The sequence below is a fragment of the Pseudopipra pipra genome, chromosome 2, assembly GCF_036250125.1.
Source record: "Pseudopipra pipra isolate bDixPip1 chromosome 2, bDixPip1.hap1, whole genome shotgun sequence".
NCBI lineage: Eukaryota > Metazoa > Chordata > Aves > Passeriformes > Pipridae > Pseudopipra > Pseudopipra pipra.
Window position 1 is genome coordinate 98810209 of NC_087550.1, and position 23291 is coordinate 98833499.

Genomic DNA, 23291 nt, shown 5'->3' on the forward strand with positions numbered 1-23291 from the left:
GTGCACCTGGAAAACTCAAGATTGCCAGTGGATCCCATTATAGCAGCTGCAGGTTGATTCTACTGAGCTAGAAGTTTTAATAAGTTCTAAAGCCTTGCTCTTTTTTGTATCCTGAACCTGCCTGTGTCCTGTACTTCAAAAGAGAACACTATGTTACTTCAGAGGTGAGGGTTGGAGGAGATTGTATTGGGAATTCCCAAAAAGAAGGAAAACACAATGTCAGAGAAATCAATTAAATAAAATGTGCTGGTTGTTTCCACCTGGAGATGGTTAAATTATTAGAGAAAAGGAAGGGATTGTCAGACAGTTTATGCCTTCTCTTTTTTTTCTCCTCCCTTTTTATTGAGGTAATAACATCACTAATTTAGTCATTTACAGAAATTAAACCTAAGATGTCTGTATTTGCAAACCTCGGTCTGGAGTGCTTGAGTTAAAGAAACAGGAAAATTTACTGAAGGAATGACATAGACTTCCATATGAAATCTCACTAGTTTCCAAGACAGAGGGCCACACTGAGCATTAGTTATACAAAGATTTGTACTCAGTGTTGGGATAAAGATACTTGAGGTGTGTGTAAAAGGCAACTTTATGTTCATAATTATTCTCTACAGTAACAAATGTTTCAGTGAAGGACCTTACAGTGTGAATGATTAAACTGAGTAATTTGCGAAGAACTTAAAAACATGTGGTTTTTCAAAAATTATTTAAACGGCATACTATTTGGATTTACCAGAGAAAACTAAGTCCAGTTCACAAACAGAAAACTTGCACAGTGTTCTACAGATCACTTAACTATCGTTCATCAGGGCATCCCCAAGGCAACTCCTGAGGAACCAGCAAAGACTGCAAGAGTTTAGAAGTCATTGCTTCCACAGACCCCTCTTTGTCATTCCCCTCACCTGTACAACCACGGCAGTAGGTGCTGTAGCTGTAACAATTCAAGACTGCAGTTTGAAAAAGATTTTTTTTGCGGTGCTAAAAGGATCAGAAACTGAAAGGAGCACTTGGTGGGTGTCAGTTAACTGAGCTGCAACTGCCAGATGAGCTGGTGTAGGGAATACTCAGCACCACCCCAGTTGCGAGCCTAGAAGGAGGAACGCTTTGCTCCCAGAAGAGGTGAGGCACATCTCTGGAGAAGACAGGTCATTCCCCAGGCTGCGTGGCTTCCCAGTTGTCTTTCCTACACCTACATTTCTGCTGTGAGCCAGGCATGTTGCAAACAATTAAAACTACGTAGCCTGCAGGTCAAACAAGCAGAACATCATTATGTTCGTTAAATAAAATTTAGTCATTTTATGATCAATGACAAATCTAGTTTTAAAGGAAGGCCATTTTTAACTGAAAAAGGAGCTGTCAAAGGAAAAAAAAATCTCTATCATCTCCATTTTTGCAGTTATAGCAAAACCTATCAGTGAAATTTTGCAAAACACAGTCTTACATATGCATTTTTTGGCACTGCCTAGGGCAAGAATTCCCAAATGGCTGTGTATGTACCACTGAGAGTATATACAGACACCTCGGTGTGGGAAAAGATGCAGCACAGAACCGGAACCTGTTACCACTGTCAGTACAAAAAAGTGTGGGAAACTCCCAATGAGGAATTCCACTCAGTTTTCAAGTCTGTTTTTGACTTGCATAACAATTTTGGAGGGGTGGAGGGGGTCATTTAAGTAATTTTTTCTTCGTTCATTGTTTCCTCTCTGCTTTTATGCTCTATAAAATGCTTCAAGCCCAACTATTCCGCAGGTAATAGATCACTTCCATTCATACCAAGATTGTCCCAAGATCTTCACTGTTCATTTGGATATATTTTTCATGTATAATAATGTATTTACAGATTATGCATAGTTTGGTGGTTTCTGCTTTCTCATCTTTTTTAAGGCAGAAAAAACCTGGAAGCATTTTCTCAAGTCTTCTGAAAGATGCAGTTCAGGGCACTGGTCATGTCACAGCACAAGTGATTGTCTGGGTCACTGCTATGAATCCTGTTCAGTGTGTGGCCGTGCTTTCTCCTCTTCAGCCCTCTGCGTTTATGTCTTTAACCTTAAAAGCTCAGTCTCATTGCATGTGTCCTCAAAGGGTTTATTACATTAAGATTTTGTTTACTGGTACTATTTGAATAGAAATTATTGTTTTATAGAGTGATTATTACAGTCACCAAAATGACAGAATTTATGAGAAAGAATGCATGTGGACACAGATTTGCAACTTTCATTCATTTCACTGCTGCTACAGCATTTTCAGTTTGTGTCTACTGTAATTTCACGTCATCCCTACCACATCCTTTCTTAGATCCTGACTACAGAGCACCTTCTGTCTCTGTTCATGCTCCTCAACTGCCTTGACAGACTGGAAGTGGGGGTGGTGCTTGTGTTTCAGCTTTGCATCCCTGGTGTGGTTTCATGAAAGTAGAAGGAGGGCCAAGTTAGCAAGCTAACATTTTTTAAAAATTGCCTTTGTTTAATGGAAATCACCTTTTTGTAAGGCTGAACTATAGAGCTGCAACTTTGCTCTGCATTTCATTGTACATTGATGATATCTGGTAACTATAAAGGTAAAGCTCAGGTGATTCTTCAGTGTTACCAGAAAACTGATGTAGGTACAGCTTCATTGAGGATGTTGTTAACTGTGTGTGTTACTTATAAAAAGCAGTCTACTTTCATATGAGCCTTATATATGCTACAGTAATACAAGAAGTTAAGAGGGAATTAGCTGTCAGTTGGAGGACTGGTTAGCATGTTTCTGATGTGTTTTTCTTTTAATTACAATTGTGTGGGAGGATTTTTTCAAGAGTGGTGAGAAGCACCATGTCCAGCAGCACCCACTTAAACAGTTTTGCTTTACTGATGTTTCAGTATTTGGATCTTCTCAGATCCAACTGGAGGTTGCTCTTCAGCGACAGTGTACCCAGAAGTTTTGTGTTTCTTCATCTAACAGGTGCTTTGGTAATAGTTTCTTAGCATCAAGAGAAACAGTAAGATAACAGGATTTGTTGCAATAACACAACTGGGTTTTGTACTGAGAAGTTTCTTCTCTCACATGCAGTGAGGTGAGATGTGTTGCTCTTTGGGCACGTGGCAACTCAGTACTGGACAAAGAGGTTAGCTGTGTTCCATAATCATGTGTCCCCTGGCAAAGAAAGGACTTAATATGTGGCAGCAGACAACTAAAAAGTCTGTAAGATGCCAAATGTAATAATGAGAGGTAAAAAGTCATGGTTAAAATTATGCCTACCATAGATCCATAGTCATGATTTTCCTTTTTTTTTTTTTTCATTTTCTATCCATGTTTGTTGATTGCCATTTTTATGCCCTCCACCTGTCGTTTTAATCAGAGACCATGTTACAATTTGCTGAGCTGGTGACTTACAAACTAGCTACTGGGATTTTCAGCAGCCACCTTCAGTGCTCTTGGGACAACAGCTTCATTTTCTCATTCTTATGTAGACTTGCTGATTTATCTGTCGTGTTTTTTTAAGTCCATTCTTTTTTAAGAAAGTTTTGTTACTGTTGTTGATTAATTGAAGACCAGTTAAATATAAATTAAGAGGGATCTGATTCTCTAATTCTGGTTGGTTGCATGCCATGTATTTATAGATATACGCAGACATTTCAGTGTTCAGTGGTCAGGCCCTGGATCTCTCAGAGGCAGGCTGTGTATGCTCGATACTTGATTTCTTCCTCGTTGTGGTGCCCAGTAACATGCCTAGATGTCCTACAAAACTAACAACAAGGGAAAACACTGCCTTGCAGATCTTATAGTCTGTTTTGGGTACAGCAGGGGGTCCAGCAGCTCATAAACTAGACCAGGTCATAAAGAGCAATACAGAATAAGAATTGGACCAGGGATTAGATAAATGATACTGCAGTTTTTCAGGTGAGCTTTTTCTGTGCTTTATTTTCATGCCTAGTAATCCTATATAATTCTGTTGATAGGCAGACCTGCCACTTCCTAAAAAATGTCCAAAGCATCCCAAACATTCCCCAAAACTGGGAGTGTGCCAGGAAGGAAAGTTAGGGTTGGGAAGGGAGAGGATGGGGGTTGTTACCAGGAAAAAGAGAAAAGCAGCAGCAAAATAAAATGTGTAGTGGGGGGAAGGGGAGAATCACAGAGAAATACATATCTCGGTTTCAATGCCTGCGGTGGGAGGCATTCTGTTTCTCAGCTTGTTTTTATTAGCTATCTATGTTCATAATTGAACTAGCTGCAAAAAGGATGTTGAAAAGAGAAAAAAAGCATTACTGTGGCACGAGCCCAAAATCACATCCCCAGCCTGCACACAAGTGGACATTGCAGTGATATAGGGGAAATCCCTTAACGGACAAAACTATAAATGAAACTACTCTTGACAAGGGGAAGAGGCACAGCTATATTTAATGGCAGTATTTTCATTTGAAAGCTGCTTTTTTTTTTTTTTTGCCTTTTTTTTTTTTCTTGTCTATTTGGTGGAGACCGTGAGGGTTCTTCCTGTTTGAGACAGTGCATGGGTGGTTTCCCCAAGGCTTTTAATGTTAGATTAATGCTCTGGAGACAGTGTGATGATAAATGGGTTCCTACAGTTATATCTACATCCTGTTCCCCCTCCCCCCTCCCACAGCTGCCCCTACGTGCAGTTGCTCTGCAGCGCTCGCCTTCATACCCAGCAACAGTTCTGAGCAGCTTCAGCCAGCATTTAAGGCAACACTCTTTAAAATTTGTCCACTGAAATCCTTTGATTTTTGGTGCCATCACCTTCACTGCCGCTTATTTACTCAGACAATGACAAAAATAAAACAGGGAAGAGAAAGACTTCTGGCTAAAATACAGGCTGCCACATTGGCTTGTCATGTGCTGCCTGGCAGATCCCAATTAATTGCTTTTGCTGTTACTGTTCACATACAGAAATTAGGTCTTTCTGTAGTTTCACATTTTAATGGTAGTGCTCTGCCCATCATATATACGAGAGAGAATTTGAAATCCCTGGTATAAGGGAATGTCTCCCCTGTGTCAGCTGCATCTATGCCTGGATTTTGTACAACTTGCACGCTGGTAGGGATTTAAGTGTGCAGCTTCAGCAAACAACCAGCACTGAAATTCAGCAAGGGAAATGGAGACTTTTTTTAGCTGGACCTGCCCTTGTGGCAATTGATGTTTTTCGTGTGTTTTGTGGGGGTTTTTTTGTTTCAGTTAGTGCAGTTATTTTTGTCTGCCTGCATTTCCATTTCTGTACACCTCCCCAGGTGGTGGGGGATGGGTGGTCAGGATGGCTCTGGATGACCTCCCCGGCTCCGTGCCGCCAGCCCACATCCTTCTGCTTACACGGCAGCGTCTCTCAGATCTCAGGACAGAATTATTTTTAGACCATGAAGGTGTATCTGACTGGTGCATTTAGATTTCATGTCATGGCTTCCTTTTCCTGCTCTCAGGTTTCTCCCACTCGGCCTTTACCTTCGGTATCGAGAGCCACATCAGCCAGTCCAACATCAACGGAACACTAGTGCCACCTGCCGCACTCATCTCCATCCTCCAGAAGGGGCTCCAGTATGTGGAGGCTGAGATCAGCATCAATGAAGTAAGTACCACCAACCCCCTCCCCCTGTGCCACCGCCACTGCCCCCACTGGCCAGCACATTGGATTGTGCCAAGCAACACGTCCCAACAGCCCAGAGACATGAACCACTGGTACCCAGTTTCTCTTGATCTGCTTTCATTTTATTCCTCGTACCTCACCCCGTTCCCAGGTGAGAGCTGAAAAGCTCTGAGACATATTTCAGTTTTTAGCTGTGGCATTGAGGCCTTCTTTGTGCTGTTTAAATGGATATTAATGGTGTTTCTCCTACCCCAGTCAACAGATGTTGGGTGCACAGGTTCTTGCAGCAAACAAGAAAAGCCATCTGTGTTTTTACGGCCTTGTGTTTTCAAGGTCACAGCAGAATTTGGCAGGGAAAACCTGCAGTGTAGGTTAAAACTTCACTCCCTGACACCTCCTAGCAGGCAGCACTGCTTGCAAGCCATGAGAAGCCTGATAAAAAACCATGGAGGTCACTGGAGAGTGATTTCAATGACTTTGACTCAGATCATATAAGACCAGGCATCCTGTACATGGTGAAACCGGTGTGTGTAAATTCTGATTCTGTCTGGGGTGCAGGTTGTCTGTGGGGATTGTTCAAACAGCCACAAAGTGTCTCTGTCCTCCTTGAACTGCCAGGGGAAACAAAGAAGGGATGTGGGAAAAGCCAGTGTTTTTGCCCCGCCAACCTTAAAGACATGATGCTTTGAGAGGGAGTGAAGCATGACAGATAAGCAAGCATTGCTTTACAAAATATTTACCATACATATTTGTGAATGACAGACATCTGTAATAAACATTAATACAAAAAAGCTTTTGCTTTTTCCTCTATACCTGAATGTAGCATGTGAACAGCATGGGTGAGAACAAAGGGATATAAAATGGAGAAAAGGTGGTGTTGTTTGCAATGTGTAGTTTGAAAACTCTTGTTTTTATCCAAACATTCTGTGTGGTTTTCTTTTTATGACTTGATAATCACTTATAAGATTTGTGTATGTGTTATTTTGTAATTGGGGCAATGACATTTGACATTTGTGCCAGGCTGCACTTTGATGCAGTTGTAATAACAAACCCGTGTTAGGAAGCTGTCCCAATTTGCTGCTACTTAACATTTTGCCCCATGCCTGAAATTGGAGCCACACAGTTAGAAACTTTCAGCTGTGAACAGCACCTATATCAGTTCAGGTTGTATGAGACCTGTAGGGACCTGCTTTTCATGGGTCCAGCTTCAGAATTGCCCTAAATTGAGAGAACAATCTAAAAATAGGCCTGTTGTCACCATTAAAGTTTATGTTGCTCTCATCCTGGTTTGATTCAGGTTGAATAAGGCCCTGAGCAACCTCGTCTTAGTGGAAGATGTCCTTGCCCATTGGCGGGGGTTAGAACTAGATGTTCTTTAAGCTCCTTTCCAACCAAAGCCACTCTATGGTTCTGTTCAAATACATCCTGTTAAATATGTTACAACTAAGCAAAGGCCATTTTTGCTACAACTGAATGCCAGTAAGGGCTACGTTTATACTTCATATATACTTTTTTACCTGTATTACTTGAGTGGCAAGTAATCAGTAAACTAGTGTATAATCTGTAAACTAGTGTGTATAAAATTATTGTTTGTGGTATGTTGAGGGCAGTCATAGTCCAGTGAGCAGTTTTAGAGTTGAAAATATAAGATGGCAGAATCCATTGGCAAACCTTTTGTTTACTGCGCAGCAAGGATTTGAGTCAATATTCAGAGACATTTACATAAAAAGATGTTGAGGAGAAAGGGAGGTGATATTTTTCTTGTCTGATGACTCTTTCCTCATTTTTCTTCACTATGAGGAAACAAATATGTATTATCTTAATATTGTAATTTTAAGGGGTAATGCAATCACTAGTCCAGCAGAAGCATAGCAGTCAGGCAAACAGCTACTTTTCCTTATTAGTTGTTTTTATCTATTGAAAATTATATTGTTTACCAGTTACATCATTTATCCATACCCTAATCTTATCTGCTATTTCTCAAGCACAAATCTTTCACTGCTGGGCCATTATTGTTTCAAAGAATTAAAGGGAGTTTGCAGAAGATTGGTAAAATGACACTTTATAAAGACTTCTAAAATCTTTTTCCTATATTTAATAGGAGAGTGAAAGTGAAGAAAAGCTAAGTAGATACAGCAGTTGTTGGTCTGAGTCTGTATTAAGTCTTAAAAAAACAGCCCTTAAAAATTCATTCAATTGGTTGTTAAATCTGAAGCCTAATTTACAGAAATCAAAAGGAAAGTCATTACTATTATGAATAAAAGTAGTGGAATAAAGGAAAAATAATGGGAAGGCTGTCCTGTGAAATCAGCTGCAACGTGTGGTGCTAGGCTGATGAACACTGTGTAAGAAACCACTGAATTTGTGCATACATCATGTTTTGGCTGAGTTTCATTATTCATCAGCTTCTTCCATTCCATTCCTATGCTCCTGCAAATGCAGGAAGACAAACAGTTTAACCAAAGTCTGTTTGCCTTTGTCATGGCTTTAGCCATGACTCCTTTTTTCAAATAGAAAACAAACTGAAACCTTCTGTCATCTGTCAGACATATTTTTTCCCACAGCATAATTTCTGTTGCATCTGTAAAGCATTTATATGGTTAGATTTTCTATAAAATTCCAACAGAATACTTTTTTACTGAACAGATTTCTAAGTGGACCATGAGTACCACCGTCATGGATCTGAGAGAGAGCCGGTCCACAGTCACGTGGCACTGTTGGATAAGTCAAAGTGCAGTATCTTCACACAACCTAGCTTTGTTTCCCTGCATCATTACCTCTTTGCCAGCCTCAGTGGTGAAGATCCTAAACTTGGGGTTTCACTTCTGCTCATTTTCCCTGCAGGATGGTACAGTATTTGACGGCAGGCCAATAGAATCACTGTCTCTGATAGACGCGGTGATGCCTGATGTTGTTCAGACCCGACAGCAAGCGTTCAGAGAGAAGCTCGCTCAGCAACAAGCCAGTGCAGCGGCAGCAGCGGCAGCAACGGCAGCGACAGCAGGAGCAACGACGACCGCTGTTTCCCAGCAGAACACACCAAAGAACGGAGAAGCCACTGTGAATGGAGAGGAGAATGGGGCACATGCAATAAGTAAGACAATATGCCACTTCTGGGCAGTTTTTGTTTCAGTGATATTCTTGTACTTAATTGCAAGGTGGGCTGCAAGACGTACTTTCTGCAAGGTGGTAGAACTAAGGGCAGTCCTTTCAGCAGGACGGGGTATTTCTAGAAAGGTTGCCAAGTAAAAGTGACGTTTCGTGTCACAGTGCTGTGCTTTACTGGTCTCCTCTCAGAATCCAGAAACTTCAGATGTCTTCAGAATTGCAAGTTGAAGACAGGATCAAGAAGTGGAACTCTATGCTCTCTCCTTAGAGCAGGTTTTATTGATATTATCAGCTTTATAGGTGCTTTTAGATATTTGATAAAATTTGGGACAAGCTGTAGCCAAAGCTTGTCATTTTGGCCAGGCTAGGAGAAAAATGGGTTGAGAGGCTGGGACCTACAAGCCATATCTGTGTAAATACAGTATGACCAGAGTGTAGCCTTGTGCAGTAACTGTCTTATGAGAATCCATTGCCTTGGCATGGTCTTTGGCCCAATTTGGCCTATATCAGCTTCCATTCTTGTATAATGGGGCTGAGCATGGGATTATCCATAGCCTTACTGTCATGGTCTTTAGTCCAGTTTGGACTGTACCAACTGTCCGTCCCTATACAGCATTGCCAAGCACAGGATAAGGAGGCACTTGTGCCAAGGACCATTCCCAGGAGACAGCTTGGATGCACCCAACCTGTCTTGAAGGCACAGAGGAAAATTGTTCCTCAGCCTTTTATTTAATAGCACATGCTTAGTCATACAGTTTGCTGCAGGTACCTAATAGAAGATCCTACCTTCCTGAGATTTCCTTGGTTTGTGGGAACAGTCAGTTCTCAAGAGCTCTGAATTCACCTTTGCTCACGTATGACCAAGGGAGACTGCACTCGTGTCTTAGACATCTAAAGTCAGACGTCAAACATGGAGTGGACATGCCTGCTTGTGTAACTAGATCTTGATGATGTGCTAACATTGTGAGGCAGATGTGATTACTGGTTCTGGTTTCTGTGTGCAAGTCCTATTAGGGTACTGCCTAACTTCTGAAATGAGACCTTATTGCCCACTTGCCTCCTTAGGGAATTCTAGAGGAACATGCATGTCAGGTTTTGTGAAGTCCCAACAGCTCTTTGGCTTAGACAAGTGACAGGTCAGGATTGTAGTCACGTAACAGATTTTGTTTGTTCTGCAGTGTAGATACCCTTATCAGTCTCCATCTTCTCTTTGATCTGACTAGATTCCTGTGTGGGTGAGCGAGGAAAATGCTTTCAAACCAGGTTTTTCTTCAGAGAATTCAAGTTAGACAGGATAGTTTTCCCCAGTAAAAATGCAATTATTTAAATTACATTTTTCATTTGAGAAACCAAATGTAAAAAAAAAAAAGCACTTTTAAACGTATCAAACGCTGACATTTTGGGTTTTGACACATTTCTTCAGCTGATACATGAAAATTTTTGGAGAATGTCTTACTATCTCAGGACCAGGAAAAAACAAGTTCTTAAGGTAGAAAACTGATTATCAGCTTATCACAAATAGAGAACCATTCAGACTTATTTCCTTCTGATCCAAAGAAACATACATTATTAATGAATTAATAAAAGGAAAGCCTTAAAGATCAGTTCAGGTTTATAGCCACACTCTAAGCCTTGATTTCTCAGACCTAACATTAATGATTCTCACACCTATTTTTAGTAGAAGTATTTTCACAAAGAGTTGCAGACCTTTTCTTGGAATGTTGAGAAGGAAAAGTCCTTTATGACTATTCCTGGGAGAAAAAAGTAGTACTGGGAGACCTACTGGGTTGAAAAGACTGCTGATATGAAAGCTGTGAGAAACTTCCCAAACCTTCCCAAAACCAAAAGTTTTTACTTTTGTTGGATTCCATAGAACGGGCATGTGTTAGGATGGGTTTGAATAATGTGAAATTGAAAAATGATAACTAGCATCCTTAGTCATTACCTGGAAGTCGCCCATATATCAACCTGTCATAAAAAGGCAGGTGAAAGAGGTGTCTTTGAGAAGTTATCTAGTTTGCATTTATTCTGGCACAGAGTTCTCCCTGACATTGTAAGTCTTTCCAAAAAAGTTTTAATATATTTAATATAATATGATTTATTTTTGTATGTGGTATTACACGTATAAAATGATAGATTTAAGAAAGAGACAACAAAAATAACAACAATTTGAGGTGCAGATTCAGATACTAAATAAAAAAATCTCTGCCTTCTCTTGTTGCTTCCCAAGTAATGTTTTCAGTTTTAAGTCACTTTAAATATTATAGGAAAAAATTAAAGTCTACATCTAGAAATGGAGCCAAACTTTGGATTGTTTTAGAACTCAAATACTTTTAGTGTCATTTGTTTCATATTAATTGCAAAGATTGGCTTGGGTTTAAGAAAAATAAAGCTCTGGAAAGAGGACTATGCCCTGTTCCTTTGTAACTACAGCCATAAAGAACAACCTCAATGAAAGACCTGTTGAAGATTCAAGTGAAAAAACCACATTTCCTGAGAAAAGACAGGGTTAGCAGTTGGGAGATCTTTAAAATATATTTATTTTTTTTTTTTATTTGGAGGACATAGAGAGTTAATATTACCAGTGTTTTGAATTATTATTTAAAAAAAAAACAAAACAACTTCAGTTGTAATAGCTTGGGGGAATAAGACTTTTGATTTCCAGTTATTTGGAATTTTTAATACATTTGAGGAAAAAAATTAGAATATGGTGTAGACTTAACCAGAGATCTTCTGACCTTTAGAAAATGTTTGTGTTAACAGAATCCTCCTCTCTGTGACCTGAAGATTATGGTTTTCACCTGTGAGGGTCTGCTGTACTTCTGCTTCTCTTTTAGAGACTCTCTCAGAGGCAGTTTTGTGCAAATGTCCTCTTAACCAAATACTTTCTGCTCTGAAGATACTTTAAAACAAAAGAAGCCTGTTCTTGATGGTTACTAGATATCCCCTATTTATTGTCATTCCCCATGCACACATTGTGGCTGCATCCATAGGAAAGTCAAATTTTCAGGTGAGACCAGGGCTCACAAGAGCTTGTGCTGTGTAAGGAGCTTGTCACTCCTGTGAGTGTGCCATTTTGTGCTCAGGGGTTGCTGCAGTTTTTTGGTGTTATCATAATTGTAACCATTGTATACTGCTAGTGTCTTTCTGAATCTGACAAGAGCCTGAGGCAGTATCACAGAAGCCTGACCTGTCCTGTTTGTTCAGTGGGGCATTTTAACTTTTGTGCTGAACAATAACACTCTAAATATGAATGTTGCTGACTACTGATGAAAATAGGAAGAAAACACATATAATGTGAACATTTTCAAATGATTTCTGAAAGACTCTTCATCTTCCCATCTTTTCTCCTGAACCACGAAGGCTGTAGTGTGAAAATCATTACTGGAAGACAATACAAAATCATCCTGCAGGTATTTCTTTGCTCCCAGAGGCCAGTCATTCTTGCATGTACTAATGCAAGTATCAGCTAATCAAGGTTTCTTTTTCACAGCATGATTATTTGTGAGGGTTTTTTTCACAGCAGTTAATAACATTCAAAGTGTGTGTCTAGGTTCCTCCATCTGGCCATCTACAAACAAAAAATATTTCTAAGTATCAGATGGCTTTGCTCTGATAGCACCTCTTGACTCTGGGACCTTGGAGTAATGCTGCTTCCCAGCTGTCGTTTGGTTTTAATTGAGAATGAAAAGCAGACCTGCCTTTAGAGCCAGGCAGGTAACAGTAGGATCCAATGTTGTAAGAGTAGCATCTCATTTAAATTTTTCAAATTAAAGTGCTCGAAATATCTTCTTGATTTACCCCCAGCTTCCAGCTCACACTGTGAACAGGACACAGATGAATGCATAACCATTGTCATGCTGCTGTTTTTCTCATGAAAATATGCTTTAAACCTGGTGAATCTGTGCTGTGCTGAGAAACAGACGATTGCGAGTTCAGGGCTTGTATGTTCTGGAGGGTTTTAGCATTGCTTGTTCTTCAGTGCCTGACTGCTCAGAATATCACATCAAAGCTCCCAGCTGCTAGTGTCAGGCTAAATCTTGAGTACTGGTATAGCTTGACAGTATTACTTTTAGTAGTCATACACATAGGGAATTGTCAAGGACAGTGATTAACGAATGGGCTCAGCATAGTTATAGATTTTACAAATAAGCATTTCTAATGTTTAATTTTTGCAACAAGTCCATAGGTAGTAAGTGTAGTTAAAAATACAGGTATCTTTAATTAGAAATGGGGTGTGAAACTACTGTTAGTTGTTTTCTGATTTTGATACTCAGTGCTGTGCAACTCATTGAATTACATGTAGATTCCATTCTGTCTGTAACGTAGATGTGGCACAGACATACTTTTAGGGTACTTGACCAAATGTGCAATGAGAAGTGCTACTGGTGTGACTCAGCATAAATTAGGCGGAGACAAACAAGGTATTTGAAAGCCCGGGTAAGGGTAGAAATCTGGATGGCAGTTGTGCAGTGTCATGCAAGTCTGTTTTCCCAGTCGATGGGCAACAGCTCAGCAAAGCAGGAGTATGAGGACAGATGGCTGATTTTAAATGCCATAAACATGTGGCAATAAGAGAGCATAATTATTCTACTTGCAAACCTATGGATCTCCATATGTGATTAAAGAATGACTAACTAAAAGACTTAATCCAGAAAGAGCACTTGCATTTTGATCAGTCAGAGCAGATCAACTGGCCAAAGCATTGATTAGGTAACAGGAGGCTGCCTTGCCTCAGCCTGCCAGCTACCCACTCTTGGGTCTGCTCCCTGCAAAATGGGCCACACTTCTGTGTGTAGCATCTGCTGTCTGCTGTTTCAGTGTGTCACCTGTCCTTGGTTGGTGTCTTGTTTGCAGAGGATAATAATCTTGTGTTGCTGCCAGGAAGTGTAGCTAGAGCTTAATGAGGAAGATTTATAATGAAGCAGCGAAAGTCTGGAGTAAAAACATGGTTGGTGATGCAAGTTGGAATGAATGGTTACTAAGAGAAATTCATCATTTACAATTCACTTTTTTTTCGTTAAGGAAATAAAAAAGCTTTATAAAAACAAAGTTACTTAGACTGCAGTCTAAAGAACCACAGAGTTACAGCATGCATATGCTGTAACATCTAAGACTCATTTGTTACCTTTTTTATGTATTATGAGAAGGTGATCACTCGCCATTTCCCTGCCATGCTCTTGGAATGAGATCCTTTCTTGGTATATTCTTTGTGAGTAGCACACATATTACTTACAGGACACTGTGTAAGAAAATGTACGTGCTGTATGTTACTTTTTTAAAGTATGTTAAAAATCTGTAAGTAATTTTTAATGAAGCCAGCATAAAAAAAAAACTATACTGAAATAAATACTGACTGTTTTGGGGAAGAAAAGCTACGTGCATTGATACAAAATATTTTAGAAAGCTCTACATTTTGAGGAAATGTCAGAAATTTGAATTGCTGTAGGGAAGAAAATAGAGTAATATGGTCCGTGACACAACACAGAGTATTATTTATATGTTGATGTAAGCTTTAGGTCATGGGTAGCTAGCTTGTTTTTAAAGCAGACCTAACTGCATCTTGTAAACTACTTTTTCTGATCTGTCTCCTCACAGATAATCATTCAAAGCCAATGGAAATTGATGGGGATGTTGAAATTCCTCCTAACAAAGCAACAGTCCTTCGGGGCCATGAGTCAGAGGTGTTCATCTGTGCCTGGAACCCTGTCAGTGACCTGTTAGCATCTGGGTAAGACCATGACTGAAGCCAGCTTCTGCAATGAGAGTATATTTAGAAATGCAGGAACTTGCAGGTGTATTGGGGGTATGAATATTCTCCAAGCTGTTTTTTCGGCCTGCAGCACATTTTTTTTCAGCAGTACTGTACCTGTGGGGCCCCCCGGTGGTCTAGTGGTTAGGATGCAGCGCTCTCACTGCCGCGGCCCAGGTTCGATTCCCGGTAAGGGAACCCCTCCGAGCAGATGGAGCTCGTCAGCCCTGTAAGGCCATCCATCTAAGAGAAGGTCACTCTAAACAAACCTACGTCCTGAGGACCTCGCTGCCACCGTCCAAGCTTTGCTCGACCCCGGCAGATGAACCTCAGGATTAAAGGGTGGGCTCAGTTCAACGCACACTGTGTCTCACCTAAAAAATCCACTCCGCAGGCTCGAAGGGTAATGACCTTTCCCAAATCTTCGTTCACGAAGACTGGCCATACTATACTGTACCTGTGTAACAGTTAAGAAATTATAAGATGATGCAGAATATGAAGCATTTTTACATTTAAGACGTGCACTCTGTGGCCCTGAATACAGTCAAATTTTTTAAAATATTTTTTAAATCACTATGGATAATTCCTAGAATATTTGAAATTTGTGTAATCTACTGCTCTTGGTTAATGGTTCACATTGGGATCTCAGACATTGGCATCCATGTTTTCTTTCTAAAAGTATAGAGATGGGAGGCTTCAGACTGGACCTAAGTTTGTCCAATGATCTGATTAAGGAGAGGTTTGAGGAAATGTTTTGGTTTAGTGTCATCGGAAGGGAGTCCAGTCTATCTTCTACAGGACTGCTCAGCAATGACCACCACAGCATGACAAGTGGATCAGTCAGGAGACTGACTTACAAAAAGCACTTTTGATCCAAACAAAAGTACAATTGTAAACATACCCCAAGAGCTACGTGCTGGCACTGTTGGAATCTGTGTTTGGTCATGCTTAAAGTTAAACCTTAACATGAAGGCTAAACTTAAGAAATCTAGCTGGGAACATGGAGGAAAGCTGATCTAACTTAGACCAGGTAAATTGCTCAATGTTACTTAGCAGTATTAGAATATATTTCTCACAAGGAAGAGGAGAGTCCTTATTTTATTTCCAGCTTTTTGCAAGATCATCAGAATAGTCTTCTTGTCTTTATTCACTTAATACATGAGAACAAGGAATTATTGTGTAAATGGGAAAGAAAATTCAAGTAAATTCAAGCTTGGATAAACAGCAGAGATCTCTAAGAGAGTGAAGATAGAAATTTCAAAAAAATAATTTCAGACAACAAACTGAATTCTTGAAAACCAGAAGCCTGCTGAATATGCTTCATTCTGGAATGCTTTGTTTCAGGCCTGGTAGTACTTTTAGCATTTGCAGCACTAAGTATGTTCATTTATTCATTTCAAGCAAGTCAGTGCTTGCCATACTGGACTGCTTCCCTAGAATCTGTGGTTCACAGTCCTAGTGTTCACAGTTTAAATGGGGGAGCATTTAATAAACCAGAGTATGTAGTGCAGTGACTGAGGAACCAGTCCGTGTTTAACTTTGCCTCAGAGTAGTACTAAGCACTGGTAGATGGATCCCTGGGACAGTGGTATCTTACACAGCTTCAGTTAAACCTGGAGGATGATAATCAGAACCATTAGTCAGATATCCAAGGTAGAGGAGTACCCTCTCACTACCCCTGTAATGAAGCTTTACCCTTCAGCGTAATTGGTCTTTTTTAATAAGCTTTGCTACTGACTGTAGAAGCACATAAATATACTCATGGTTACGAAGTACAGTCAAATGCTGTGTCTCATGGAGACTAACAGCAATGCAGCATGTGCATCTTGATCAGATTGTATCCTGCTCATAAGAAACGAAGTAGGGACACAGTTTAGCCTTCGGGTAAGGCAGCTGCCAGTGCCTGATGAAGTTGACATGACTGACGTGGCATGGAACGCACAGAAGAGAATGAAACTGGAGGAAGAGAGCTGAGTGATTGTGCCACTGCACAAAGAGGCCTTTGAGATGTCTGGTATAGTAACAGTGTGAGCTATTATCTACAGGTAAACTCTGTGTTACAGCACCAATTGAACAAGGGGGAGAAATTCCCAGAGATCTACAGTGTGCTGCAGTTCTGTTTGCCCTTTACAAAGTAATGATTCAACAAAAAAGACCGCAGTTAGTCTGACGCACGAACGTCAAATTATTAGATTCTGTAATAGCCATATTGTGCTACCCAGTCCATAGTTTTCTTCTGGTTTCCCATCTGCTTGATTGTACCCATGTGTTGTCTTAAAAAATACATTTCAAAACCTAACTATTAAATAAAGGAATTAATAACACATTTGTTTTGTTCATAAAGTGCTGAATCAAATCTCAGTTCATGGCAAAGTATTTTCTTCAAGCCTTGTTATGCAAGCAATAAGTTTTTCTAACAATTAGCAGCAGCAGTTTAGACAGCAACCTGATGTAATCCTCAAAGAACCAGAAGAATAATGCAGGTTCAGAACCTTATCTGAAGCAAGCTGTTTAAGAGGAATATAGTATGAAATACCCAAAGCTAGAGCGTTGGTTTCCAGATTTAGTGAGTATCCCACTGAGAGAAAGGGATTTTGATATTTAATGTCTCATCTACCCAGTTGCTGATTTTTTAGTGTGTAAAGACTGGCACAGGAATATATACTCTCTGGGCTTTGCAAAGAGCTGTTTCAAAATACAACATAGAGACGGGAATTTCTCTGATCAAATAGCTAGAAAAAATATATTCTGCAGCTGCTCTTCCTCTTCCACCACACCCATAACCCTTAAAGCTGAGGATGGGGAGACTAGAAATACCAGTAAAGGCTATCAAAGAAAGGCATGACTGTCACCAGATGCCTATGAGAAGAATGCTTAGATGTTATGAACAGAAGCATTATAATAATACAGTGAAGTGTGTGCATACAGCCATGTATACATATAGCCTTGATGAAGGAAATCAAAATTCCAAAACAAATAATTGCAGAGTGTTTTGGACAGGTTAAAAAAAAAAAAAAAAAAAGAAAAAAAATAGGTGCTTGAGTAAATCTCAAGATTTGGCCACTGCCAACCATAAGTCCAAAGACTGATTTCTTCCAGTAGTTATCTTTCAATATCTAAGTTTTAATTTTATGACACATTTAAATTGTTGCAGATGGTTATGTTCCCTGGGTATTGTAGAAACCCATTACAGCTGCATTCACATTAGTAAACTAACCATGCCTGGGAATATTCCTAGGCACCGAGGCCAGCTGGCACAAAACGGCTGGTGTCTGTGCTAGCAAACTGCCCTGGCTGCCAAACAAACTGCACACTGGGAATCGTCTCTGGACATTGTAACCACCAAGCCATGCCCAGGAGTTATTCAGAGAGAACATCAGGGCCCCAAGCAAGACTGCTAATTAAAACCAGCCAAAATCTGGCCAGGGAATAACCTGTCAGTTTGCTTGCGCAGGTCATCATGGTCCAGTGACACAGTGTTCTGAACATGCTTGAATTTCCCAGTGTGGAAGTGGATGGACTGTAAATGTCAAGGCTGCTAGAGCCTTGAACTCCAAAAGCTTTTCCTGTTGAATTCAGGATGTTTCTGTCATCATGTTCCACTGCTGCTTCCAAGAGTGTGTTCTGTTCTGTGACATCCAGCCATACCCTTCAAGTAATTCATGTAGCTGTGAAGCAGAAGGACCTGGCCTCATTACCAAAAGCCAACAGTAGATTTCTTTGCTTGTCTTTACTGATCTATGCCAGCCTCTCTCACACTGAGGAACTTTGTCTTTTGCAAATCACTCTGTGCACCTTTGCTCTCCCTAGTCAGCAAAATAGTTATCCGTAAAAGCCGCTGTCCAAGATCTTTCAGTTATGACTGTGTCTCTCCGAAGCAAGAAAAGATGTTTCCGGGCCATCTGCTGTCATGGTCTCTGGGTTTTATATAACGCTTCAGGTTACTGAACCACTCATATCAGTGGTTTAGAATCCACTAAATTACCTTTTTGAATTACCAGGTTGAGGGTGTTTTTCACACACCACTCCTGCCATGTTAGTGCCAGGTATTAATTCTGCTAATTGTAAGTACTTATTCATTAGCAGCTGACTGTATTGGGACTGTTTTCCTCAGTGCATCAAATGCATTAATGCAGAGTGGTCAGCTTTTGGGGGGGGTCTACTTGAATAACCTGTTGCAGGGAGCAGTGTTGTAGAATCAGTGGGACAGAGATCTCCCTCAGGATACCTGTGAGGCACTTCCCTGTACTGATTGCCTAGGAAGACTAGGCACTTACTTTAGGAGACCTGCTTTATTAAGGAAAAGTTAGGTGTCAGAAAAATTATGAGGAGTTCCCTTCCCTTTATGCTTTTAATAATCTCTTTTAAAATAAAAAAGTTAAAACTAATCTGTTGGAGCCAAAAAGTGTTAAATACACATTAGCAATATTGCATCTCCAAATAACAGTGATTATAAGACTTGCAGCTGAAGAACATACTCAGGCAGGAGAGCATGAAATAAAATTCTTTCCGAACTAGCCTTCTTAAAATTTGGCAGTACTCTGCCAAGGTGCAGATGAGTATACCTACTGCTCAAGTGTTCATGACTTGCATATTGGAAAGAGCTGCTTTATCATGCAGATAGAAATGCTTCTGTGAGCTAAGGAGATAAAATATCTTACTGAATTTTGCTTGAACTATGGTCCTCTAATAAGTCAGGGTTCATTGAATCATTCAACAGAAATCAGAATATTTTTCACAGCAGAGAATACTCTTTTTTTTCCCCCAGCAACAAAAGGGAAGACACACAAATACCCCTGCCACACACTGGTAGGCTTATAAAGCCTCTCTGCAGGGACACATAATAGCTTATGTAGCCTTAGGAAGAAGAAAATGGAAAAACAAAATTAAAATACTGGAAAATAATATTGCCCAGGCCTTGCCAGAAAACTGACTAAATAAAACTGTTGAAAAACAAAACATAACCCTTTTAGAACTAGCAAATAGGATATTGTATTTGATAGCCAAGTGACTGAGTACTTTATTCACAGGGTCCAATAACAAGCTGGATTATTACCATGAGGGCAGGACTGTCCTGGAGTCTTATATAGTGGAGAAGCCAACACTGAAGGAATTTCCTACTTAGCATGTTAACCAATAAAACAGGCCTTGAAAGACTTATGTTCCCACTATTGTTAATTATCACAATTAAATATGTTCCTTAACTTCTGAGTCTCATAATTAACTTTGTTAATTTGCCGGACAACATGTGTGAAATTGTCAGTTTTTCAGACCTCTGGAGAAGTAAGGATTTATATTACAGTCACAGCTCTCTGTGGTGGCCAAAATTACCCTGATTTGAATTACTTTTTAATCACTTACATGAAAGATAAAGTGCCAAAAATTAAAGAATGGCTGTACAGCAGTAGCTAAGCAAAGTCCTGGCCAGCCATCACATCTCAACTTGGCACAAAAGGTTCAGAGGCGATGGGGGCACATTCCCCACGTGCCATGACCCAGCAGAGCACAGAGCCACTGATACACGCAGAGAGGTTTCTGCTTTTACAGTTTAACTGTTGTTTGTGTAAAATTTGGCTAAATTATTGGTAAAATAATGCACAGAGATCAACAAAGTTCAATAATTGCATGGTCAATATTTGCACTTGAAGACATGTCAAGTGTTTAAAATTTACCTGGGATTTTTAGTATAAATAATTAAAATGTTTTATTAGTAGGCCAAAAGAAAATTTAATATTCACATGTGATGGATTTCCTTTTCAGTAAAACATGGCTTATCAAAGCAAAAATGGATCTCAGGTTTTTAGTCTTTGAAGAAAGACTTTTCCTCCTTGTTAGTGTATAGGAAAGGAAGTTTTAGTCATTACTTTAAAAAAGGGAAAGCTAACACAACAGGTATCTGAACACTGGAATTTCATCTAGACTGTATGAATTCTTGGATGTATAATTCTGCTCCAGGTTTCTACCTACATGTAAATAAAAATTGCCTTTTGGGCAAAACAAGCAATCCAGGGTACTTTGTTTTGATTTTTGTTGTTATTGATTGTTTTAAAAAAAAGGAGGAGGGGGAGTGAGAGAATTAACTAGAAATCATACTCTCACTCCATTGCAAATTGGTTTCTGCCTCAGAGATGTTTTTCATTAGAAGAAAAATTTATGCAAAGTCAAAATAAATATATTATTTACAAGCAGATAATGATAAACTCTTCCTCCTCAAAAGTTTTTCTAAGCAAAATCAGGTTTTCAACCTGCATTAAAAACACCTCTGTGGAAAATAATCAGCCTGTAAAATAGATCGAAATCCTGATGCTGTCTCTGTCTTGTTCTACTATGTCAGTAGCTATTTTGCCACTTTCAGACATGAGCTGAGCAGTCAAGCTACAGACAGCGATGGACCCTGTAGACATGAATTTAGAAAATGAAATTAAGATTTTAAAAAATAATTTAAATTGCCTTTCTACTTTCCTAATCTTTAGATTTTGTAGCTTGATTTAATGCAGAGGGGCTGTATTATAAGACATCTTCTGTCAAAGGCTGTGTTCCGGTCTGTCTGAACAGAAGTACATTATGAACGGGCCATGGACAAATTAAAGGCAGCCTTAAGTTCCCCTCCTGCTCCTGCAGTAGCTGTCAGAGGAACCCAGGCAGGACCAGGGAGCTGACACTGCAGCACCTTTATCACACTGCTAGAGGTCCACTTCCCCAAGGCTGCTGCCAAGGTGACAGTCCACAGCTCTGCAGGTGCTGATCCTGCGGGTCCTGTCACACTGTGCTCAGAGCCTGCAGCAACTCCGAGAACACCAGGGACTCGGCAAGCCTTTTGGAGCTAATGTGCACACTTTTTATAGGAGGCACGTGGCACAGCCTGTGTGTGTCTGTCTCTGTTGTCTCTCTTCCGTGTTTTGTTTGTAATAGTGTCTTGCCCCAGACTATCTCAGTTATGGTGATACTAACTTTAAAGCAAAATGAAGTGCAAAATGTAGAATGTGTATGTGTTTTGGGTAAAACTTCTTTGAATAAACCAAATTATTACGTGGATTCAGATGATAGATATAATTTGAATGTGCGTGAGCATTGTTTAAAGAATATATGGAGTGCAGAAGGATTTGGAAAGAAAAAATTACTTTTTAAAGGCTTATGATGCCTCGGTCTGCTCGGTAGGTTTAGAGAAAGGTAGTTGGATTTGCTCTTGGCACTGCACGGGAGAAACAACAGAATTCTCAGGAGGTTCAATGACTTTTACTTGCAAAATTTAGAACATTCTGATAGAACAAGGCATTTGGCAAACTTTAACTTAGCAATCTTTAAAACATCCAGACAAAGTAAGGCACTTCTCAAACCTTAACTAGGCAAACTTTAAGGCACACGGTCAGCCGCTCCCGTTAAGTGTGGAACTGGTGGCACGCCCTCCCACCTACCCAGAGCTCACCCTGCTCCCCCTCCACTTCCTGGTAGTTTTGAGCCAGTCAACCATTCCTCCAGTCTCTTACAAGGCCGTAATATTCTCTCAGTGAAAACAGAAATAGCAATTTTTACAGTTTGATGGGTCGACACGAAGAGGAGTTTTCAACTCTCCACAATTGCTTTTATAGATCCGGAGACTCAACAGCCAGAATATGGAATCTCAATGAAAACAGCAACAGCGGTTCCACTCAGCTAGTTCTGAGGCACTGCATAAGAGAAGGAGGACACGATGTCCCCAGCAATAAGGATGTGACTTCACTGGACTGGAATGTAAGCTAACTTCTAAGACTGTGCATGGTTTTTAACTGTCTAAATTTAATTCAGAGGCAATTACAGCTGCTGCTCCAAATCTTTTGTATCTGAGGTGACCAGAAGCTCTCTCCTAACCTACTGACCTCCAGTTTCAAATACTCATAATAGCTGAACTTTCCCCTACAGGCTGTAATTTTCCAGGACTGTTGCCATCTTCAAGCTTAACAATTATATATTTGTATCTCTATTTGAAGAGCATGGGTAAAAATAAAGTTAACTTTAAGAACGAAGATTAAGCAAGCAATCTGTGTAATAATGAAGCCTAATTAATAATGTATTTGCATTTCAGAGTTACTTTATTTTAGCATGTAAGGAGATAAAAGCACCAGTGAAGGTTTTTCTGAGGTTGGACTCTCAAGACCCTCTTTTATTTGAATTATGCTGTGCACAGCAAAACATATTCACATTACTTTCTTTCTTCTTGATAGGAGCATGTGTAATTGTTCTGTCTTTACCCACTCACCTTCTGAGTGAAATTGTCTTGCCTAATCCCTTTTACTTTCATCCTGCAAAACCTCTTCTCTTAGGTAACGTGCTCCTGCTCAGAGAATGAGCAGAGAGGACAGGTATTTTTAAGAATCCCCAGTGTCTGGGGGACACTGGGCAGTGCCCCTGGGCAGGTTTAAGGCTGCTTCATGTCTCCTTTCTGCCACCAAGCATTGTAAAAAGAGCTTACAAGACCCTGCAGGAACTTTAATTAATCTTGAGATCATTTGCATTCTGTCTGTTTTGCTGATATTAGTACAGACAGAGTGATCACATTAGTCTTGTTTTCATAGGAAAACAGATTAAAAATTAAGAACCAGAAAGGATTCTCAGCAGTTTTGTACAGTCTCAGTTGCTGGCCAGAGACCAAGATTTCATTAATCTTCACTGCAATATTATTGTCCTTCAGGTGAGCTAGGTGCTTCACAAAAGTAAAAGATAAGGCCACTGCACAAGGTAGTTTTCCCCTATGTATTTTATATTTGCACAATGAAAGAACTTGGTGAATAGTACAAAAAGTAGAGGTAGGCTAACAAAGCAAATAAAACTCAAGAATGTTTATCACTTGTTTCCTATGGATATCACGGTAAAGAAAAATAGTTT

General features: G+C 39.9%; 1 protein-coding gene across 6 annotated transcripts in view; it reads left to right on the forward strand.

Annotated features, from left to right (window-relative positions):
• Positions 1 to 23291, forward strand: part of TBL1X (transducin beta like 1 X-linked) — a 259538-nt gene that overhangs the window by 216726 nt on the left and 19521 nt on the right. For 4 of the 6 annotated variants that reach the window (XM_064646579.1, XM_064646578.1, XM_064646577.1 and 1 more), the window contains 4 exons: positions 5406 to 5551; positions 8414 to 8663; positions 14276 to 14408; positions 22019 to 22160. In XM_064646579.1, the coding sequence (XP_064502649.1) occupies positions 5406 to 5551; positions 8414 to 8663; positions 14276 to 14408; positions 22019 to 22160 (671 nt within the window). Of the gene's footprint in view, positions 1 to 1100; positions 1117 to 3860; positions 3877 to 5405; positions 5552 to 8413; positions 8664 to 14275; positions 14409 to 22018; positions 22161 to 23291 lie in introns of those variants that run through there. The other 2 variants (XM_064646582.1, XM_064646581.1) reach the window with 2 other exon arrangements.